This window comes from Pagrus major, chromosome 5 (genome assembly GCF_040436345.1).
Source record: "Pagrus major chromosome 5, Pma_NU_1.0".
NCBI classification, from domain to species: Eukaryota; Metazoa; Chordata; class Actinopteri; order Spariformes; family Sparidae; genus Pagrus; species Pagrus major.
Genome location: NC_133219.1, coordinates 8,098,800 through 8,117,345, shown reverse-complemented (window position 1 = coordinate 8,117,345; position 18,546 = coordinate 8,098,800). Strand labels below are relative to the sequence as shown.

At 41.9% G+C, this 18,546-nt stretch overlaps 3 protein-coding genes across 3 annotated transcripts in view; 1 reads left to right on the top strand and 2 right to left on the bottom strand.

The window, feature by feature from the left end:
- Positions 1–8,157, top strand: part of igsf9b (immunoglobulin superfamily, member 9b) — a 34,529-nt gene extending 26,372 nt beyond the window's left edge. Inside the window, exons 15-22 of the mRNA XM_073465415.1 lie at positions 41–279; positions 426–510; positions 632–802; positions 977–1,013; positions 1,814–5,110; positions 5,269–5,426; positions 5,587–5,798; positions 6,846–8,157. Of these exons, the coding sequence (XP_073321516.1) occupies positions 41–279; positions 426–510; positions 632–802; positions 977–1,013; positions 1,814–5,110; positions 5,269–5,426; positions 5,587–5,786 (4,187 nt within the window). The 3' untranslated portion in view covers positions 5,787–5,798; positions 6,846–8,157. The remainder of the gene's footprint in view (positions 1–40; positions 280–425; positions 511–631; positions 803–976; positions 1,014–1,813; positions 5,111–5,268; positions 5,427–5,586; positions 5,799–6,845) is intronic.
- Positions 8,158–10,137: 1,980 nt separating this feature from the next.
- Positions 10,138–15,005, bottom strand: gatd3l (glutamine amidotransferase class 1 domain containing 3, like). Its single transcript, XM_073467024.1, has 7 exons — positions 14,889–15,005; positions 14,748–14,800; positions 14,554–14,667; positions 14,280–14,411; positions 14,070–14,162; positions 10,437–10,602; positions 10,138–10,272 (listed from the first exon to the last, which is right to left on the bottom strand). Exons 1-7 carry the CDS (start codon positions 15,003–15,005, stop codon positions 10,138–10,140), a joined length of 810 nt encoding a protein of 269 aa, XP_073323125.1.
- Positions 15,006–15,727: 722 nt separating this feature from the next.
- tmem127 (transmembrane protein 127) lies at positions 15,728–18,361 on the bottom strand. The gene is made up of 3 exons (XM_073466041.1): positions 17,565–18,361; positions 17,309–17,473; positions 15,728–17,219 (listed from the first exon to the last, which is right to left on the bottom strand). The coding sequence occupies exons 1-3, from the start codon at positions 17,800–17,802 to the stop codon at positions 16,909–16,911; spliced, it is 714 nt and encodes a 237-aa protein (XP_073322142.1). The 5' UTR covers positions 17,803–18,361; the 3' UTR covers positions 15,728–16,908.
- Positions 18,362–18,546: the final 185 nt, after the last annotated feature.

Below are 18,546 nucleotides of genomic sequence, written 5' to 3'. Positions count from 1 at the left end.
ACTCTCTGTATTTCTTACTTATATTGTTTCTTCTCATTAGCTGTTCCAACAGAAACACCTACAGCTGTCACCTCTCTACCAGTCCTGGATCCTCCCATATTCCTGTCAGCCAACAGGACTGAGCAGGGTGTCCTCCTCCAGTGGTCTCCTCCTGAGGCTCCATCTTCTCCACTGACAGGCTATGTGCTGCAGGCCCGCAGGGATCAGAGCCACTGGGTCATCCTCAGCAGTGACATCAGTGCCAATCAGAGTGAACTACTTGTACCAGGACTGCTAAGGGTAATCATTAGTTTATTTATTTAGTTTATGTTATCTTCTAAGATTAATCAGTGTAGCCTCATGTTTATTGGTTTCTCAACCTGCTTTCATGTAAATTAAGCATACTAATTCACATCTAATCAAACGCTTGACCTGTCTTCTTTCAGGACTCCAGTTATGATCTGAGGCTGATGTCTCGTAGCAACAAAGTACTCAGTGAACCGAGTGAGTCTGTCAATGTCTCTACTATTGGTAAGTTGCTTGTAAAGATTACCAGGAGCTTTGCTTGCATATTGAGTCAAGGTTCTGGCATATTTATGTCACTTGATAAAATGCAGTGGAATTTGTGACCACCATTATCGTCTGATTACAGGGATGGAGATTTACCCCCTGCGCCCAAGTTTCTTGGAGGTCATCCCTGAGCCCCTGTTGGCTGGTGTGTTAGCAGGAGTGTGCTTCCTGTTTGTGGCCATCATCCTCTCGTTGGTGACAGCATGCTATATGAGTCACAGGAGACAGCGTCGGCGCAGGAAGAGAAGACAAGGTAAGACATCAGATTTAAAGATACAATTTTCTTCTCTAAAAAATGTTTCATTGTTGTTAAAACTCTGTTCATGTGCAGGAAGAGCAACTGTTGATTATTTTTTTTTAGTTTATGTTAAATAAACTCAACTGTGCTATCATTTGACTTTTTAATCCTTTCTTCACCTTTTCTCAGATCTTCCATCTGCCTTCCAGAAGAACTCATCTCCAGAGTAAGTGTCTTCATCAGCGCACATGTATATTCATTAAACACTGTTTCTAATTTGCATTCTGATTGTAACAGTCCACGTTTTAAAGTACATCTATCTTGCTTATTTTTGGCTTTTTTTGTAAAGTGTATATGTTTGTTAATTTGAACTGCATTGCTGAACTTTTGTCTCCCCCTCCTGGCAGTGAAAGTAATCACCACCAATAAGCACCATTGGCGAGGGCTTAGGCTCTACTGTACTCCTATATGCTGTAGCTTGCGTCAAAGACTCTAGATTTAAAAATTCTGGTATACTGCAAATAATCTGCCGTTGACAACTTGTTTGGCAAGGACTTGAATGTAAGGGTAAAGTTCATTGGAAGAGCTGCAACTAACTATTATTTTGAATGTTGATTATGCCGTCAATCATTTTTTTGATTATTTGATTAGTTATATGTCTTGTTTGTCCACAGCTTGAAGATATTTAGTTTATTGTCGTAGAAGAGGACAGAATCCAGAAGTTATTCACATTTGAGAGGCTAGAATCAGAAATTTTGACTTGGCAACTTATCGATGTTGTTGCAGCTCTATTCATGTGGTTGTAAAAGTCCTGCACTGCAGGTTTAAAATGTGGTTATTTTAGACATTGGTTGACTGTGGTTAAACACTTAAAGCAACCTCTCATCATACTCTGCTACCAGCTGTCTAACTTCAAAACTTAAAATAATGCTTCTCTGCCATCTTTGAGTATAGATGTTAGAGAGTTACATCTTTAATCATTTTGTCAGACCAGACCTAATGTTATTTAAAACTTGTCTTCTTCAGTGGTCGCTCACCTCCTCGCAGCCCAGACAGTGTCCTGAAGCTGAAGTTCTGTCCGCCACTTCCCTTCTTCCCCAACACCTCCTCCTCACAGTCCGATCGGTCGTCCTATGACAAAGGCAGCCGAGGGGAATACCACGACCAGCGAAGGCAACTCCTGTCCAACTCGTCTCCTCCACCACATTACACACTCTTTGAGAGTCACCTGGGGTCTCAGGCACCCTCACCATCTGCTCTGGAGTCTATCTCCAGAGGCCCAGATGGACGCTTCATTGTCCAACCACAACAAGGTGGTTCCAGTCCTTCCAATAAGAATAACTTAAAGGAAGAAATCCTTCAAATTAACGGTGGAGCAAGTGGCTCAGGGAGCAACCGAACATCATTCAGGGACTCTCCAAAGTCAAGCTCAGAGAAGGACGAGAGGAAGAATTCTCCTCTCACTGTGGACGTCCCAGAGCTCAGCAGACCTCCTTCTTCCCCTGGAAGAGTGCGGGCCATGGCCAGAAACTTCTCCCGTCATGGCTGCTTTTACTCTGACGACGAACAAGGTGCAGAGGCCCTGCTGGAAAGAGCCAGCTTCTATTCAGACAACAGTGAGAAAAAACCCAGTGATTCTCTCAGGAGAGCTCGCTTGGCAGGCAATGCTGAAGATCTGTTCCCTAGTTTGGGCAGGAAAACTAAGCTTCTGGATAGAGACAGACCAGGCTACCAGCCTATGGAGAGTCAGTTGACAAATAACAGCACTCTGGTGTCACAACTTGACAGTGAGCTGGAGAGGGATAGCATTAACAAGTGTGTGCAGTTGGCAAAGGAGAGGGAAAAAATGGAGAGGGAGCTGGAGAGCTATACAGCCGATCAGAGAAGTCGTGGTCGAGGAAGAGACGAGCGACAGTCAAGCCCTCAAAGGGAGGCACCAAAGTCAGAAGATGAGCCTGTATGGAAGCCACAAGATGTTAACATCAGACAGAAACACAGGCCTTCGGGTCAGACAAGTCGAGTGTCTGACTATCGGAGGGCATGCTACTTTGGGAGCACCAGCAGTCCTATGGACCGGCTCCCTGCCACTCGCATACAATGGGACATTAGCCCTGTTACATCGATCACCAGCCTCATTCCTGTACAGAGCCCCCAGGAGACCACATTGCCCAGGTCTCAGCATCCTCGCAGATGTAGGGAAACCACAGACGACTCTTTTAATGTAGACTCATCGCGTTCTCCAGTCACCCAGAACACTTCCCTCCCCATGTTTTCCCCTGACAACTCATCAGAAAGTCTCCCTGAAAGAGCCAGGTCATTGAGTCCTCTGAGAGAGACAGATCTAGGCAGGAAGTCCATGACTGAGCAGGACAGAGGTGTTGCCTCAAGGTCCAGACATTCATACGCTTATGCAAGCACTCAGCCCCTCAGAGGTCCCTCAGTTGACAGTGAGAGGCCTAGAAGTTCAGCCTCTGTTCCACATAATCAGCCTGAGAGACCTAAAGAAGTGGACTACCCTACCACAAGGGGTCAGAGTCCATCAAGTTATGCTACTTTGCCCTATCAACATCATGAAGTCGGGGTAAAGGCCAAAGAAAAAGACACTCAGGCCCGAGGTGACCGACGAAGTTCAGGGTTTTACTCTGAGTTAGAGAGGGAGGGCGTACGAACACGCTCCAGGAGGAGTGACAAATGTCTCTTCTCTGATAGTCCAAGCCCTATTACAACATTGACTCTTGTAGAAGAGGTCGAGAGTGACCAGTCCCAATTTTCTGTCCCAGGAATGTCAGGGTCCTTCAAGGCCAAGCCTTCAACTCCATCTCCCAAAATGTCTCCGCTGCAGACAAGTGCAATTCTTGAATACCTTAGCCTTCCAGGTTTCATTGAAATGAGTGTGGACGAGCCTGTGGAAGCTGCTGAAACCACAGATACTGCTGGACAAAGTTCAGAACTAAAGCCAGAAAAATCCCCAGGGGCTAAGCCTGATGTGGTTCCTAAAAACTGGGAGGTTCACATTCAGGAAACCCAGGAAACAAACCGAAAGGTTTGTTTTGAACCACCTCATTCTGCGGGTGCTGCAGAGTCCAGCTTTTATGGTAGTAAAAAACAAGCCTATAAACGCCCCCTGCATGGGGAAGGTTCACTTAGAGTACGATTTCCAGATGAGACAAGACCATCATCACCTGGTCCAGAAAAAACTAGCAAACAACTTTATGATGAGAAAACACAAATTCGAGCTGGGAATAAAAACACAGACAGACCTGAGTCCAGACTTGGATCCAGGTCAGCTCACACCTTGTTCAGTGCAGCTAAAGGCATGGCAGACATAGTGTCAAAACACTCACAGAGTTTTGTAGACAGTAGTGAGTCTCTATCAGAGCAATCTCAAAGACAAGCTTCTCAGGGCAGCAGGACTAATAACATTGCATCACGAATATGTCAAGCCCCTGTGCCATTTTTAAGGAAATCCCTAAGCATGGGCCCTTGTAGAACGCTCTCAGGTATGGTACCGCCTCGTCCTTTCCTAAAGAAATCTATGAGTTTAGGCTCACAGAGGTGGGAGCACTTTGAGACCCCGAGGACGTATATTTCTGAGAGATGTTACTGGGATGAGTTCCCCAGCCCAGATGTCAGGGTGAAGTCCTACAGTTTGGGTCACAGTCCGTCTTCCCTTCCCAGGCCAGGCCCCTCCTGGAGGGAGTATGTACCATTCAGACGCCCCAGCATGGGAAGCTTAGAGAGGCCTCACCATGCACAAAGACCTTTAGCTAGTCCTTCCTACCTCACTCCTTTGATGTACCCACCCAGACAAACCTCAGTCTCCCCGATGCTGGAACCCTCTGATCCGCGACGGCAAGCCGCTGTTTTCCCAGAGTCCTCCAGGTGGTCTCCCTCTTACCAAGATACCCTGCGGTCTGCCCAGCATAAATATATTCCCATGCCCTCCTCCATCCCTGTCCCCCAGTACCAACACTGGCCAGGATCCAGAGGGGAAAGCATGAGACCAGTGGACCCCAGGAGGGGCCCTCCGAGGTCCTACCTGCCCAGGGGCATCAGTTGGCCCTCACCTTACTACGCCCCCTTCCCTCCTAGGGAGGGAGAGGGTTACAGACAGCCAGACAGGATGATGGGGAGGGGAGGAGAGACAGAGATCAGGGAGGGAGGCAGGGCCAGTTATGCCAGTCAGAGCAGTGGTAGAGGTAGTGCCGGCCTCTTCCGACAGTCCCTGTCCATCACACCAACACTCCTCAGCTCCCCCGAAACCACAGAGGAGAGCGATCGGCACAGAGCTGACATGGAGCTGCCTGAGAGGAGAGCGAAAAGGTGAAACGCCACCACACCTGGGCATTACCAACAAACACACTGGAGTGTCGTCTTGGCAGAGGGATTTTTTATGTTGCCAAACTAACATTAATGTTGTTGTTTTTGTGTCTTGCTTGTGATTAGTGTGATCTGACCACTTGTTTTGTGTATCTCATTAGAAGGAACACATCAGTAGATGAGAGTTATGAGTGGGACTCTGCTGATGCCTGTGTGGACTCGGAGGTCCTGGAGGCCATGAGGTTTGATCAGTCACAAATGGGTTTTCGGAGAGGTAGACATGATCAAGCCAGTGGCCTCCAGGACCAGCGACGGAAAGGTGAGCTCATTATTTATTTTTTGGATTTTGACGTTGCATGTGTCATTGTGAGTGTAACGCTTGATGTGATGCTGCATGTGTTCATCCCTTGTGCTGTTACTGTGAGCTTGTCCCATGACGTGCCCATCCATGCATTTCCTCTCCCTGATGCCCTCCCCAGGCCCGTCTCCCTCAGTCAGCCCGCCAGTTTCCAACCCACCCCGCTGCCAGTACAGCCGCTCCCTAAGTGAGGAGCGTTTCAACGCTCTCCGGCAGGAGTACCAACAGTACAGGCGGGCTCAGGAGTCCATCTGTTCCCGTGAGCCCTGCCTCACCCCTGGCCACGATTCAGACTCTGACGCCAACTCAGCACTGCTCTAGCAGCTTAACTCGGTCCGTTCCTGCCTGCCCTCTCACCTCTTTCCTCTTTTTTCCACCTCTTACTCCGGCTGCAACTAACGATTATTTTCCTGATTAATCGATTAAACGTTTAGTCTATAAAACAAGCCTATTCTATAACTACTTTTTTAGAAAGAGAACATTCGAAAAAAAAGTCAAAAAGTGAAGTGCAGAGGGATCAGACTTTTACATTCCCTATGTCTGCCTGTAAAGCTTGGAATTTAAATGTGTCAAAAACAATTCACTTTTTATTTTTAGATTTACACAATTGTAGGAAAAGGAAAAGAAAAACACACTTAATCTTAGTAAAAGGTTGTTGTCTGTCTGATTCTTGTAAATTCCATCTGCTTAAACAGCCAAGGTTAAAACTATTTAATGAAATAAGAGTATTTTTGTGCTTAGCAACGGTAACAGCTAATGAATGGGCAAATTACCCTACTAACAAAATGAAAAAAAGGGCCAGAATGAGGTTGCTTAAGGCCTGCCAGCTGAATAGGTCTGCTTTAAAATGTCAAAAAATTGTAAAAAGTGCACATCACAATTTCCCAGAGCCAAAAGTGACGTCTTCAAATTGCTGATTTTGTCATACAGGGGTACAAAACCCAAAGACTATTCATTTACCATCATAAATGACAAACAAAAGCAGCAAATCCTAACATTTAAGAAGCTGGAACCAGCAAAAATGTGACATTTTTGCTGGTTCCAGCTTGCTGTATGACAAAATCAGCAATGTGACATTTTTGCTGGTTCCAGCTTGCTGTATGACAAAATCAGCAATGTGACATTTTTGCTTGAAAAAATGACTGAAATGATTAATCGATTATCAAAATAGTCCTATTGCTATTAATTTTCTTTTGATCGACTAATGGTTGCAGCTCTGCCTCTCACTGCTCGCCCGCCTGCATCCTTTTCTTGCCTGCTGCTGTATCATCCATGTGCAGTGAATTGTGCATGCCAAAACCTGCTCTTCAATTCATAGTTAACATGTGTAAACCTTTAAAGGTTCTTCTCTAATGCTGTGCTGCTCTTTGTCTTTCACAGGTTTATCTAAGACAGACACCAAAAAGCAGTTTTAATGAACAGACGACAGCACTGTGGTCCCAGACACTGTCACACCTCACTGGAGCTTTGTCACTCTTAAAGTTTTTATCTTCTGTTACAGCATTTAATGTGTTCTATGCCATCAAATGAGACAGTCTGCAGCTCCTTTGTTGCTTTCAGATAACTTTTCTTGTACCTGCTCCATTGTGCTTTGCATAGTGAAGCTGAGAAGGGATTATTTATTTTTTTCTTCTTTACCTTGACAATCAGGCACACATGGCCACTTTGATAAATGAAAATTTCCCCTTAAATAAGGTGTACTGTTGAAAGTTGACAAGGGCCTGCTTTATAAAAGCAGCAGTGCTACATGATGAAGGTTGTATTTCAAGTCTATGCCCATCACAGCAAAGACTTCCCTTTGATAACTAGAATGAAGTACTTGAATAATACTGCGTAAAGATCACATCATAAGGAAACTGATTTTAATTTACTGTATCTAAAAGATTTTGTTTACTGGCCACTGTGATTTTCCTGCTGGTTCCCTGACTTCCTGTTTCATACATTTTATATGTCACAAAAACGTTCCCCTGTTGAGACTTAATATATGAAATGATTTCTTCAAATAGCCTCCCAGTATTTGTTCAAAATGTACAAATGTTTATATGTACCTTAATGTGAATGAACCCTGCTGTTGTATTGTACTGTATATTCCACTTCATCATTTCATCAGATGAGAAAATGCTACTTTACTCCACCTGAATCCATCAAACCTTGCCTCTGTGATTAAATGACAGACAGGGAAAATGATTTTTGCCTTATTTTTGTTAAACGCACTACTTGATTGACTATGGGAGGTTTGAGCTGACAAGTTATAATTGAACAAAACTGATCTGAGATTTAAAAAATATTTTAAAAAAATGTATCCCTTTTTTTTAACACAAGTTTAGCTCACATGATGAGTATTTCTGTATATTTATTGAGGTGAGTTCTGATATGCAACAATGTTTACAATTCACGTCACTGATGTGAAGGCAACACTGTGAATATTTCAATGACTTCTGGTTCTGTGTTTGAATTGCAAGTCGTTTATGAATTTTGTGCCCATTAGTTTGTTTTTTTTTACTAAAAAAATGACAAATGCTGTTTTTTTATGTCACCTGATAAAACAGAGATGTAAAGGAAATCTTTGTAGCTATACTTTGTACGATATTTACTGAAAGAAATAACCCAGATGAGAAGCTTCATATGGAGTGAGTATGCATTTCTGATGATGGTTTTAGAAGTTTTGTACAAACTGGAAATTTTTATATCTTGTCACCTGGTTGTTTTTGTCATTTTTATATGTTTGTAATGAATAAATTGTTTTATTCAGAATGTACCAGACTGGGGGAATGTGTTTTTTTTTTAGTGCTTTAAGGAAAAGCATGTGACAATGAACTGGGCTGCTCAACAGTACCAGTGCATTCAAATAAAAATACAGCCTTCAAAACCTTAAGTACGAAAGGATTGGCAGCAAAATCCACTTCAAGTGTCAAAAGTACACTTTCAAAAAATAATCTGTCTTTTTACATATTTTTTTCCTGTTAACAGTTTTTCCCTGAATTTTGGAAACAATACAAAATATCCTTAAAAAAATACAAACGTAGACGGTGAATCTACATGTCTAGTGTAATTCTGTTACTTTCAGGATTAAAACTGTAATTAAATGTATTAAATTAGATCAAATTAGTGAAACCGGTAAAAGAAGTACTGGTTCTGTAGTTACATTTGTTTGTTAATTCACAAATATTTAGTATAATCCTGGAAGTTTTAATCAAAAACGTTGGAAATAAAAGTGTTTTTATCAACTTCTTGCAGTGTTTCTCAAATATTGGTGAGCAGATATGTATGTTATGATACGTCTACAAATGATTCAGAAGTCTGCAGCTAGAATTTGAACTAAAACAAGAAAATTTGACCATATTACACCAATTTCTGCTTCTCTGTACAAGTCAGATCAGACGTTAAGGTGCTTCTGATGACCTATAAAATTGTAGATGGTCTCGTATGGCGCCAGAACAGTGGCAGTGAACTATGGCATTGAAAATTAAGTTTGTCATTGAAAACAAAAGCTGAACTAACAGAGGAGACATCCACACTGACACACTTGTATCTGAAAAAGTTTTATTGGTACTGAAACAAATATTTGGCACTGAAAACATTTAAAAACACAGACATTTAAAATGATTTCATTTTATTTTGATATTTTTAGTTTTTCAGTAACAAACCTCTTGCTTTTTCCTTCGTCTATTTTCAGTGACAGGATTTTTATGATGTCAGTAATTTTTGTCATGTGGCTGCTTGTCAGCTTCAACTTTTGGTCACAAAATGCAAAAAATATATCAAAATATAATCAAATAATTATTGATGTCTGTTGATTTTTTTTCAGTGTCAAATATTTGTTTCAGTGCCAATACAACTTTTTAAAATACAGATGTTTCATGTGAATGTCTCCTTTGTTAGTTGAGGTTTTGTTTTCAATGTCAATGCCATAGTTGCCATAGTCACTGTTCTAGCTGCATCACATACAGCACTGCTGCTGTTCTGAGAACTGAAAAAGCTCTACACATGACTGCACTTGCCTTCAGCCATCATCAATGTCAACTATTTCAGTGGCACCTTAAGGGTTTATAGAGCCTAAGTTTGCATAAGACTGTGACAGGAGGAAGGAGAAGTAGTTCTTATCATCTACTGTAGATATTTTTTACACTGGATCCTGGTGACAGTTACTTTCTACGGTTCTACGGTGTCCCTGCTGATGATAAAATGCATATTTACCCCAAATCTCTGAGTTTAAATATTGATCTTTTCATATGAGACTCAATCCTGGATCAGAAATGCTTGGGATCAGAAGTATCGATATTTCCGTGTCAGTGCAACACGTGTGGAGCATCATCTTTAGCTTAAATGACACCAAAGAAACATTTCATGTTTATGTGTTTCAGTGACTTGTTTTGATGTTTATTCATGATTAAGTCTCCAGTTCAAGACATCAGTTAAGGTAGACAGTGCTTCCTAAGACCTCGACATGTACAGATCTAGACTCATACAGTCAATTTAACCTACCTGCTACACATGTCACATGTTTGCCTATATAAATCAATACCATCAGTTCCACATGACAAGCCATTTGCTCTTTCACTAAAACATTTATGTCATTTCAGGTAAGAATTCATCACAATACAGAGGTGTATGTATGTTGTACATAAACACAGACTTTCTCTATTGTGTCTCCCAGGCTTCAACTGTCACATTACTTAGTTGACATGCGCATGACATGTTTGACCATATTTCCAATACCATCAAATATATAGTGATAGTGGTACTCAGTTTCCCACATGAAGGACGGGGTGCTGACCACTTTGTTCTTCTCGTCCACATAGGCCTCGTAAAAGAAAGGGTTAAGGTCAAAGCAGGAGTTATTTCAATAGTTATTCTCACAATCGTTTGGTGTATAAAATGTCAAAAAATGCTCAAAAATGTAAAAACCAGCAACAAAATGAACATACATCTTTGCAGATTTGGTTTACTAACACCGATAGTAAAGGATATATATGGCTCACGGCCATTGTGGCGGGCGCCCATGCTCTTCACAGCCTGCACCATGTTTGTGTGAGGCCAGCTCCCCCAGCGGGTGGTGTCGTCCCGCTCGTAGCCCATAGTCACCTCGATGTTGGGCAGCACGCGGCAGGCAAGCACTGGAGCCATGCTGGCCAGTCTGAAACAGTCAGCAGGCGGTCAAATGAGGTGTTTATAAATCAAGATTAAGAGACAAGACTGATCAGGGTGTGAGAATAATTACCTTACCAGTATCAGACAGGAGAGATTGAGAGGCTGAAAAGAAAACTCTCCCAGCATGAAGCGCTGAGACAGCAGTGTGAAGCTCTGTCCAAACAATGTTTACTCATTAAACTACTATTACGAACAAAAAGATGAGTATTAGGCCAGATTACAGATCGTCACCTGCTTGTTATCACCATTTGTCCATAAATGAAGCTGTGGAAGAATATTCAACAGTTTTGGACAGAAAAACCTGCACTGGGTATTTTTTAAAAGTTTTACTGGGATCCTCGAAACAGTTGAAAAAAAAATGAAAATGAAAAGGTGGGTGACGTTTTGTAGTCCACAAAACAACTCTGAAGCTTCACAGCAAAACAGTGTTGCAGCATTCTGCTAAACAACTGAAGTAAAAAGGGGGGGGGGGGGGGGGGGGGGGGGAGAATATAAAATGGCTCCATGCAGTTCATTCAGCATAATCCAATTCTCAGTAAACCCAGAGATTCAAAATTGATTTTGAAATTGTGGTTAAGATTGAGCACCCACTTCAGACAGGGTGGATGCTAACACTTTTAGCTTAGCAGCCACATTGAAGATTTCGGCTTAAAAAAGGAGTGTAAATATTGTATTTCCACATCAATTTGGGATCTTGGGACGTCCTGAGATTTGGATTTCACCGGACAAGCTGTATGGAGTCATTTTATATATATATATATATATATATATATATATATATATATATATATATATATATATATATATATATATATATATATATAGAATAAGTCCCCAGCTGCTTCAGTTGTTGAGGAGAATGCTGCAACACTGTTTTATTGTGAAGCTCCAAAAATATTTTGTGCTTCAAAACTTCACCTGACTTTCCATCTGCATCGGGGTGACTAGATAATAACTTTTCCTTTTAGGATGAACTCATCCTTTAAGGCAGTAGGATCCCAACTGATACTTGACAGTGTAAGTGTTTCACTTACAAAACAGGCAACATGAACCTCAAATTGAGGCCAGCATGAACCTCATTAACTTTTTTCCGCTCCATCAAATGCAACAATCTTAGACTATAACTGATGATAATTAAAGCCTCCACACACCAGCACTGTGCTCCACCCACACGTGTCTTCACTTACTGTGTCTGATTGGACCACTTCTGAGTACTGTGTGGGTGTTACATGACTGTTGCCTTTGTCAACCGCCTGTTATTTTAATTTGATGGCTGACAGTAGAGACAGACAAGAAACAAACCTATACCATCGTCATTATTATAAAGGCATGTGGTACAGTAATTTCACATTATTCTCTGCAAAACTCGCTTATACTTGCTTAAATATGCTTATACTTGGTATTTATTGAAGATACCACACATTTTGATTTAGTATAGGAAAAGATAAGTGTTCAAATGTTCCAGTAAGCCTTGACATTATGCCAGCATGAACTATAGTAGGACCATGGAAGTGATGCAGGTGAATGAAATTCAGCCGTCATTAATGTAAGTGTTCACACATGCTTTAGTGTGACGTGTCAAAATGTCCTGGCCAATTGTTGGAACCGATTATCCAGCATATTTTTTTTGATTATCGGTTGCTGATGAAATAAAGTCATTTAAAAAATGTGCTAATTTGGCTCTGATGCAGCATGAAATCTACAAGGCAACTTGTAACTAAAATAATCAGATGAATGTTGTGGAGTAAAAATACAGTATTTGCCTCAAATGAAGTGGAATAGAAGTGTCAAGTAGCAGAAAGTGTAAATACAAGTAAGGACAAGTACCTCAAAATAAAAGTACAGTACTTGAGCAAATGTACTTGGATACATTCCATCACTGACTTTTACAGTAACAGACAATGACATAATGCCAGTAAAATAGTCATCTGTGTAGTCAACTTACTCTACAAGTATGATCAGTAAAGCCTTCTCATTAAAAAAAAACTCAGCTAAATAGGCCACTGGCACAGTTTGCAAAGTTAACGCCTCTATGTCTATGACCAGAACATGCCGCTAAGTTCAACTTTTTATCATACTCCTAAATCAAACAGGACTGATTAAATCTGAGGACACACATGAGGTAAGGAGCTGCAGCTGCAGGGTCTGCACTGCTGAGGGGCTGCAGGTAAATGTCACTGCCACCAGGGGCTAAATTGTTGCTTTGAGGGTGATCAGTTTAACAACTTTCATGGCACAAACTACAGCTCTGACAAAACAGAACAATGGAGGGGGGTGTATCTGAGAGCAGTGAGGCTCCTGACTCTAACAGCAACATGTAAATCACAGTGATTCCTACACTTTAAAAAAAAAAATAGATTAGCCTTAATGGCTCAATGAAAATAGGAAAGAGGTAACAGTTGCTTCATCCTCTTCTTCCTCCTCCTCTGCCTCCATCTCCACTCTTCCTGTAATTCCTGTAATCCTGCATCTCATGTTATCTCTGACCTGCCATTCTGCACCTGGCCACCAGGTGTCCCCTCACCTGACCCTGTCACCTGTCTGACCGTTGCCCCTCTTCATCCCATCACCCATGTGTGCCAAAGTTAGTAGGATCAATCACTCTCCAACAGATTACATGCAAGGTGTGTTGCTTTCATTCTGTCCTGTCTGTTTTAACCCTCAGGATTTGTCTGGTCTGACTGCCTTCATGTTGCTTCATGTCAGCTTTCCTCTTTAGAGAAAACACTAGTTATTCTTTGTGTAAACTATGAAGTTTTGCTCTTAACGAGTTGGACATTCTTCTCTGTAACGTTGTCATTTTACTGTCGGCTTCTTCAGTAGGACAACTGAACACTGACAAAGGTGAAGCATCACATCTTTCATATCACTCTGTAGGTTTGGAGAAGAATTTCAAACTGTAAATCTTAATATTTACAATATGAATGAGTTAATAATAAATACACAGAAATATTCATTTTTATCCATAACTGAATAAACAAGCTGTTCTCAGAGGTAATTAAGGTCCCAGTATACAGGATGCATTTTATCCAACTTTATAACATGATCCGTAACATCTTTATGCAAAATTTGTCAATTAAGATGTTCTATATTATTTCTATTTATTTATAAACGGGAAAAAGGTCAGACAATTAATAAATTGTCTGACCTTTTTTCCATTTCTATAGCTTCAATGTCCCAATTAAATAACAGGGATTGCTTTAAACCTTGTGTATTTATCTAGCCTAATGCAGTCAAATGTAATCTGATTTAAAGTGTGTCTGTGTGTACAAACCAGCGGCACTTTGCAATTTTGCCTCATGTCTGGATTTAAAATGAATTTGAAGTGATTGTACAGTCAAAAAACTAACTACAATGTCACACACCGCTGCTCTAATACTTCAACCGACTGACTGTGCATTGATCTAGTTATAAAAGTGCTGACAGATTGAAGAGTGACTGAATGATACATACCCAATAGGCTTGCGTGAACGGTGGAATTCTTTAATCACCCTCTCCACTTCGTTATGCAGCTTGCAGTCTTTGCCATCCTTCACAAAAGAGGATCTACAGAGTTGAGAGTTATGTAATAATATCAGTGCTCAATCTCCATCATGCCAGCTTGTATTGACTCTCATTTTATTTTCATTTGAAGTGATTACAGCATATTTCATTAACCCTCACAGATTCTTGACGACGCCGTGGCCTCCAGGGAAGATGACAGCATCAAAGCTGTTGACGTCCAGCTTGGCCAGGTCCTGCATCTGCATCATTCCCTGACCGTGACTGAAGCGGGCCGCCTCCATCATCATGTTCCTATGCAACGGCCAGAAATAATCATAAATACTATCATGTGGAGTTAGTCAAGTCGGGAGCATAAAGATTAAATAGTTAAGTAAGTCACTGGACCCGTCTGAGATGCATCTGAAAGTGCATCAGTGTTTGCCATCAAGCCTACCGGTTCTCCCCTGAGGCCGGCTGCTTTCTCATGTAGTCCATCACATGCATTTGCTGCTGATTTGGAGCGAACATCTGGAAACGAGCACCGTTACGGCTCAGGTGGTACATGGTGCTGAAGACAGAGGTGTCAGTTACTATCTGTGCATGGTAATGAATAATACCTGTGCTGAGCTCAGCAGGAGTGATACTCACTATACTCCCTCGTGGACATCAGTCCCATCCCACCAGCCACATCCTGAGAAAACCTGGAGCACATCCATGAATCACAATAATGCGAACACTTGTATCTTGTCTATTATTTCATCTGATCCCATATTGATATGTTTCACTTACCACTGCAATATTGGTGTTTCCCCAATTGCCATAGTCACCGTGGTGAACAAAGCAGGCAGGCTGCCGGGAGAGAACAGTCAGGGTTTTCTTTGACAGCAGAGTCCTGGTTGCCTGCATGATTTTGCTTCAGTCTCACTCTTTTAGGAGGACAGTGTAACTTGCTTCTGAGTCTGTAAAGACTTTCAGTTGTCACGTTGATCTGGCTGTCTGTATATATACACCGGTGTGACGAGTACACGTTGCCACGTAAGCTCTATTTTCTGAGAAGAGGCAACGCTCCTTTGCCTGGAGTGGCCTATGCTCCTGTTGAACACCCTTCCCTGTTAATACCCTGTTTATTCATCTGATTAACTTAATCAGATGATTTGGCCACAGGATGACAGTTCAGCTTTAGAGTGGAATTTAAACATGTAGTGCTTTAACCCATGAAATATCTTGACCCGGTTACAATTTAACTTTGTACGAGATCTAGATAAACCTGCAGAAATACATCAAAATATCCTTTAAATAGTCATTTGTAAGAGCAATTGACTTATAGTTGTAACTTTTACACAACATTCTGCATCTAGTGAAAGTGCCTCTCACTTTATTTTTCTATAGGTTAGCTTGGATGAGATGCCTTTATACAGTTGAGGGCATAGTTTATGCCCTTTAAAGTCTATTAGGTTGTAAGGCTCTTACTCAGTGTAATGCCGTGTTGCGTCTAGACGGTAAACCCAGAAATACCCTGGTCAGACTGAAATGTCAAAGTCAATATATAGTTGAATCAAAACTACAGCTCCTACCTGTAGACTACAAGAACCCAGAATGAAGTTAGAGATCACAAACAGGAGGCAAAATATGGCATTTATTTTATTATGACCACTTTTTTATGTATAAACAATCAATATTTACATACTGGTGATGAAAGTATAGCAACAATCTGAGAAACGAAATGCAGAAAACGGAATAAACAGAACAATACACAATCAACTAGAGTCACCACATCAATCACAATTTTAAACCTCAGCTGGAACCTCGTGTGAGATGTCCTCATAAGATTCTGCCTGAAGGTTTAAAATTTGCACACGAAAGAACTCATGCATAGAAAACACATACTCAAACTGTCACGTATGGTGATCACAAAGTACAAATAAGGTTTCTTTTTTTAAAAATCAAATACAAGAAACGTGACACGACCGGCTTCTGCGGCCAGCTTCCTGTTAAGTGTCAGTTATTGTGAAACATACTGACGTGTTTCTCAATTTCTCCGTGGCATCCAGCTTTCAACACACAACACACGCCATCATCGAAAAAACCACATAGGCCAGCCTCACATTTTTTTCAATTTCCTTGTGTTATTTCAAGTACAAATGTGATTAAATAAGACTAAACCAGTGACAGATGTCTACAAAGCAAAGGAAAGAAAGTAAGACACGGCACAGACAGCTAAATAATAAATAATAAGGTCCATCTGATATTTTTATATAAAAGAAAGGTCTAAAACAAATTTCTCAGTGTATGACTGCATTCTTGATAAATGCATTTTTTCGGTCAAATAAAATCATACACATGGCAAGCTTATCAAAAATTACATCAAAATGATGCTTAACAAAGCTTGATCCACGTCCAACCAAGAGCAACACAACTGCTGACAATCTGCCGACAGCCCAGCTTCAATAATTGGCACTGATCAGGCCGTGGCTGTCATCAATGACTTGTGATGAGCCACGTTGAGCACTCCTTGCAGTTTTGTTTGCTTCACATGTTAGAACCAAATCCTAAAAGCCATTTACATGCAAATCACTAACAACTTCAGTGGTGAAAGAACGAATCATCTCCTAAATTCCTGCCACCACTAAAGAAAGCTTTCATGCACCCAAGCACTGTCATTAAAGGAGTTTGTGCACTAACTGCGCACGCTGTGTTCATTATGTATTTTGCGAAGATATCCATTTGATAAAGATTGGGGTTTTGCTCATCAAGCCAATAGCCGTGCTGAGAGAGAGAAGCGTGTGTTAACAAGGCCTGTCTGGCAGCATTAGGGCGTGTAGGCAGGCGGTGGCTGAAACTGATTGGCAATGTCATAATCAGCAGGAAAAGTTTCACTGCTGTCCTCCATCTCCGAGAGCAGCTCTAAAGCCTGCTCCTCCTCCTCGGTGGGGTAGTGGCGCAGGAGGTTCGCAGCTGTGGCGAGGATGGAGGCTCCACCGGCCCCTGCCACCAGGTAGAAGCTGATGGCGAAAGTGACGTATATGAGAGAGCCGTGGTACTTTTTGTGTTGCTGCTGCAGTGACAAGATGAGCTCCGAGGCCCAGTAGCAGAAGCCAATGACCGTGGCACACTGCAACACTGAGGGGAGAAAGAAAAAACAGTAAAGAACCCAAAAATGACAAGCCATCTTTTCTAAAACACATTGCTGTTGTATGACAGCTTAATACCTGTTAGAATATGTGCAAATGCATATCTGCGTGTGATCTTAAGTGCAGGATGCTTGGGGCCAAACACATCCAGGAGGAAAGCAGTCAGGCTGCACAGGATACCCAGGAAACAGAAGGCGGCGATCACCCTCAGCAGCAAGATGGTCTGTGGATTCACACAGTAATCTGGAGGACACAGAGACATCACAAAGCATTACAAGTGACCTCCTGGATCAATCTCTGCTGTACGTTTTAATGGGCTTGTGCTGGTCCTCACCGTCCAGAAGCTTGGGGTCAATGTACCCCAGGACATCTGCCACTCCCAGCTCTTGTCTCGGACAGGTGCCTCCATGAACCCGGAGCCAAGCCGGTTCCGCCAGAGCCGTGCACAGCGCTGTGATGGACAGAGCTCCGGGCAGGGCCGACACCAGGCTCCGCTCCGGCTGCTTAGGCAGGGAGGTGCCCCCTCTCCTCCGGCGACCTCCAGGGACAGTAGAACCCGGCGGGGCATACATGATCACCCACTCTCCTTATTGTCTGTGGTCCCTTTGTTGACAGTATGTGACTGCAGTAAACGATCCCTTAGTAAGGTCAGCCAACTGACTGTCCAAAGTAATAAGTTAGCCGGTACAGCTAACGTTACCTGAGCGATGAACAGATGACAGCGGTCCTGGCGCTTTGATCACGGAAGTATCTAATGTTTCCAAACGACGTCTGACCTTAAAACTAGCTGCTTGAAATAAACAGGATAAGTATCTGACTGACGGACAGACAATGAACAGATGGCCTTCGGGCCTGTTAGCTCTGTTGTTAGCGTTTGACGCTAGCTCACAGTTAACGCCAAATGTCGCCAACTGTCATAGAAAAAACAACTTAATAGAAAATAAGTAGATAAACAATAGCCTATTAACTACTCCAGCTAACTATATTGATGAAAAATCAATCAATTTGGTCAGAAAAACAAAGACAAAACAAAACAAAAGGCAGCTTACGCCTGTTTCCTGTAAAACATCGACTTCCTTGTTAACACCATTCTACTTCGTGACTGCAGTTGGCTGCAGGCTAAACGCGAGTGGTGATCGGTGCTGCCACCTACTGGTGACTTCTCCACAGACAGTGAAACGACAACAACACTAGCTTAGATAATAGTGCGCCACTCCTAATCAATACTATTTATTTTATATTTATATTTTATTTTTTACTCTAATAGCTGTCATTGCTCCACGTATTGTATGTTATTATCATGAAAAGAAGAAAAA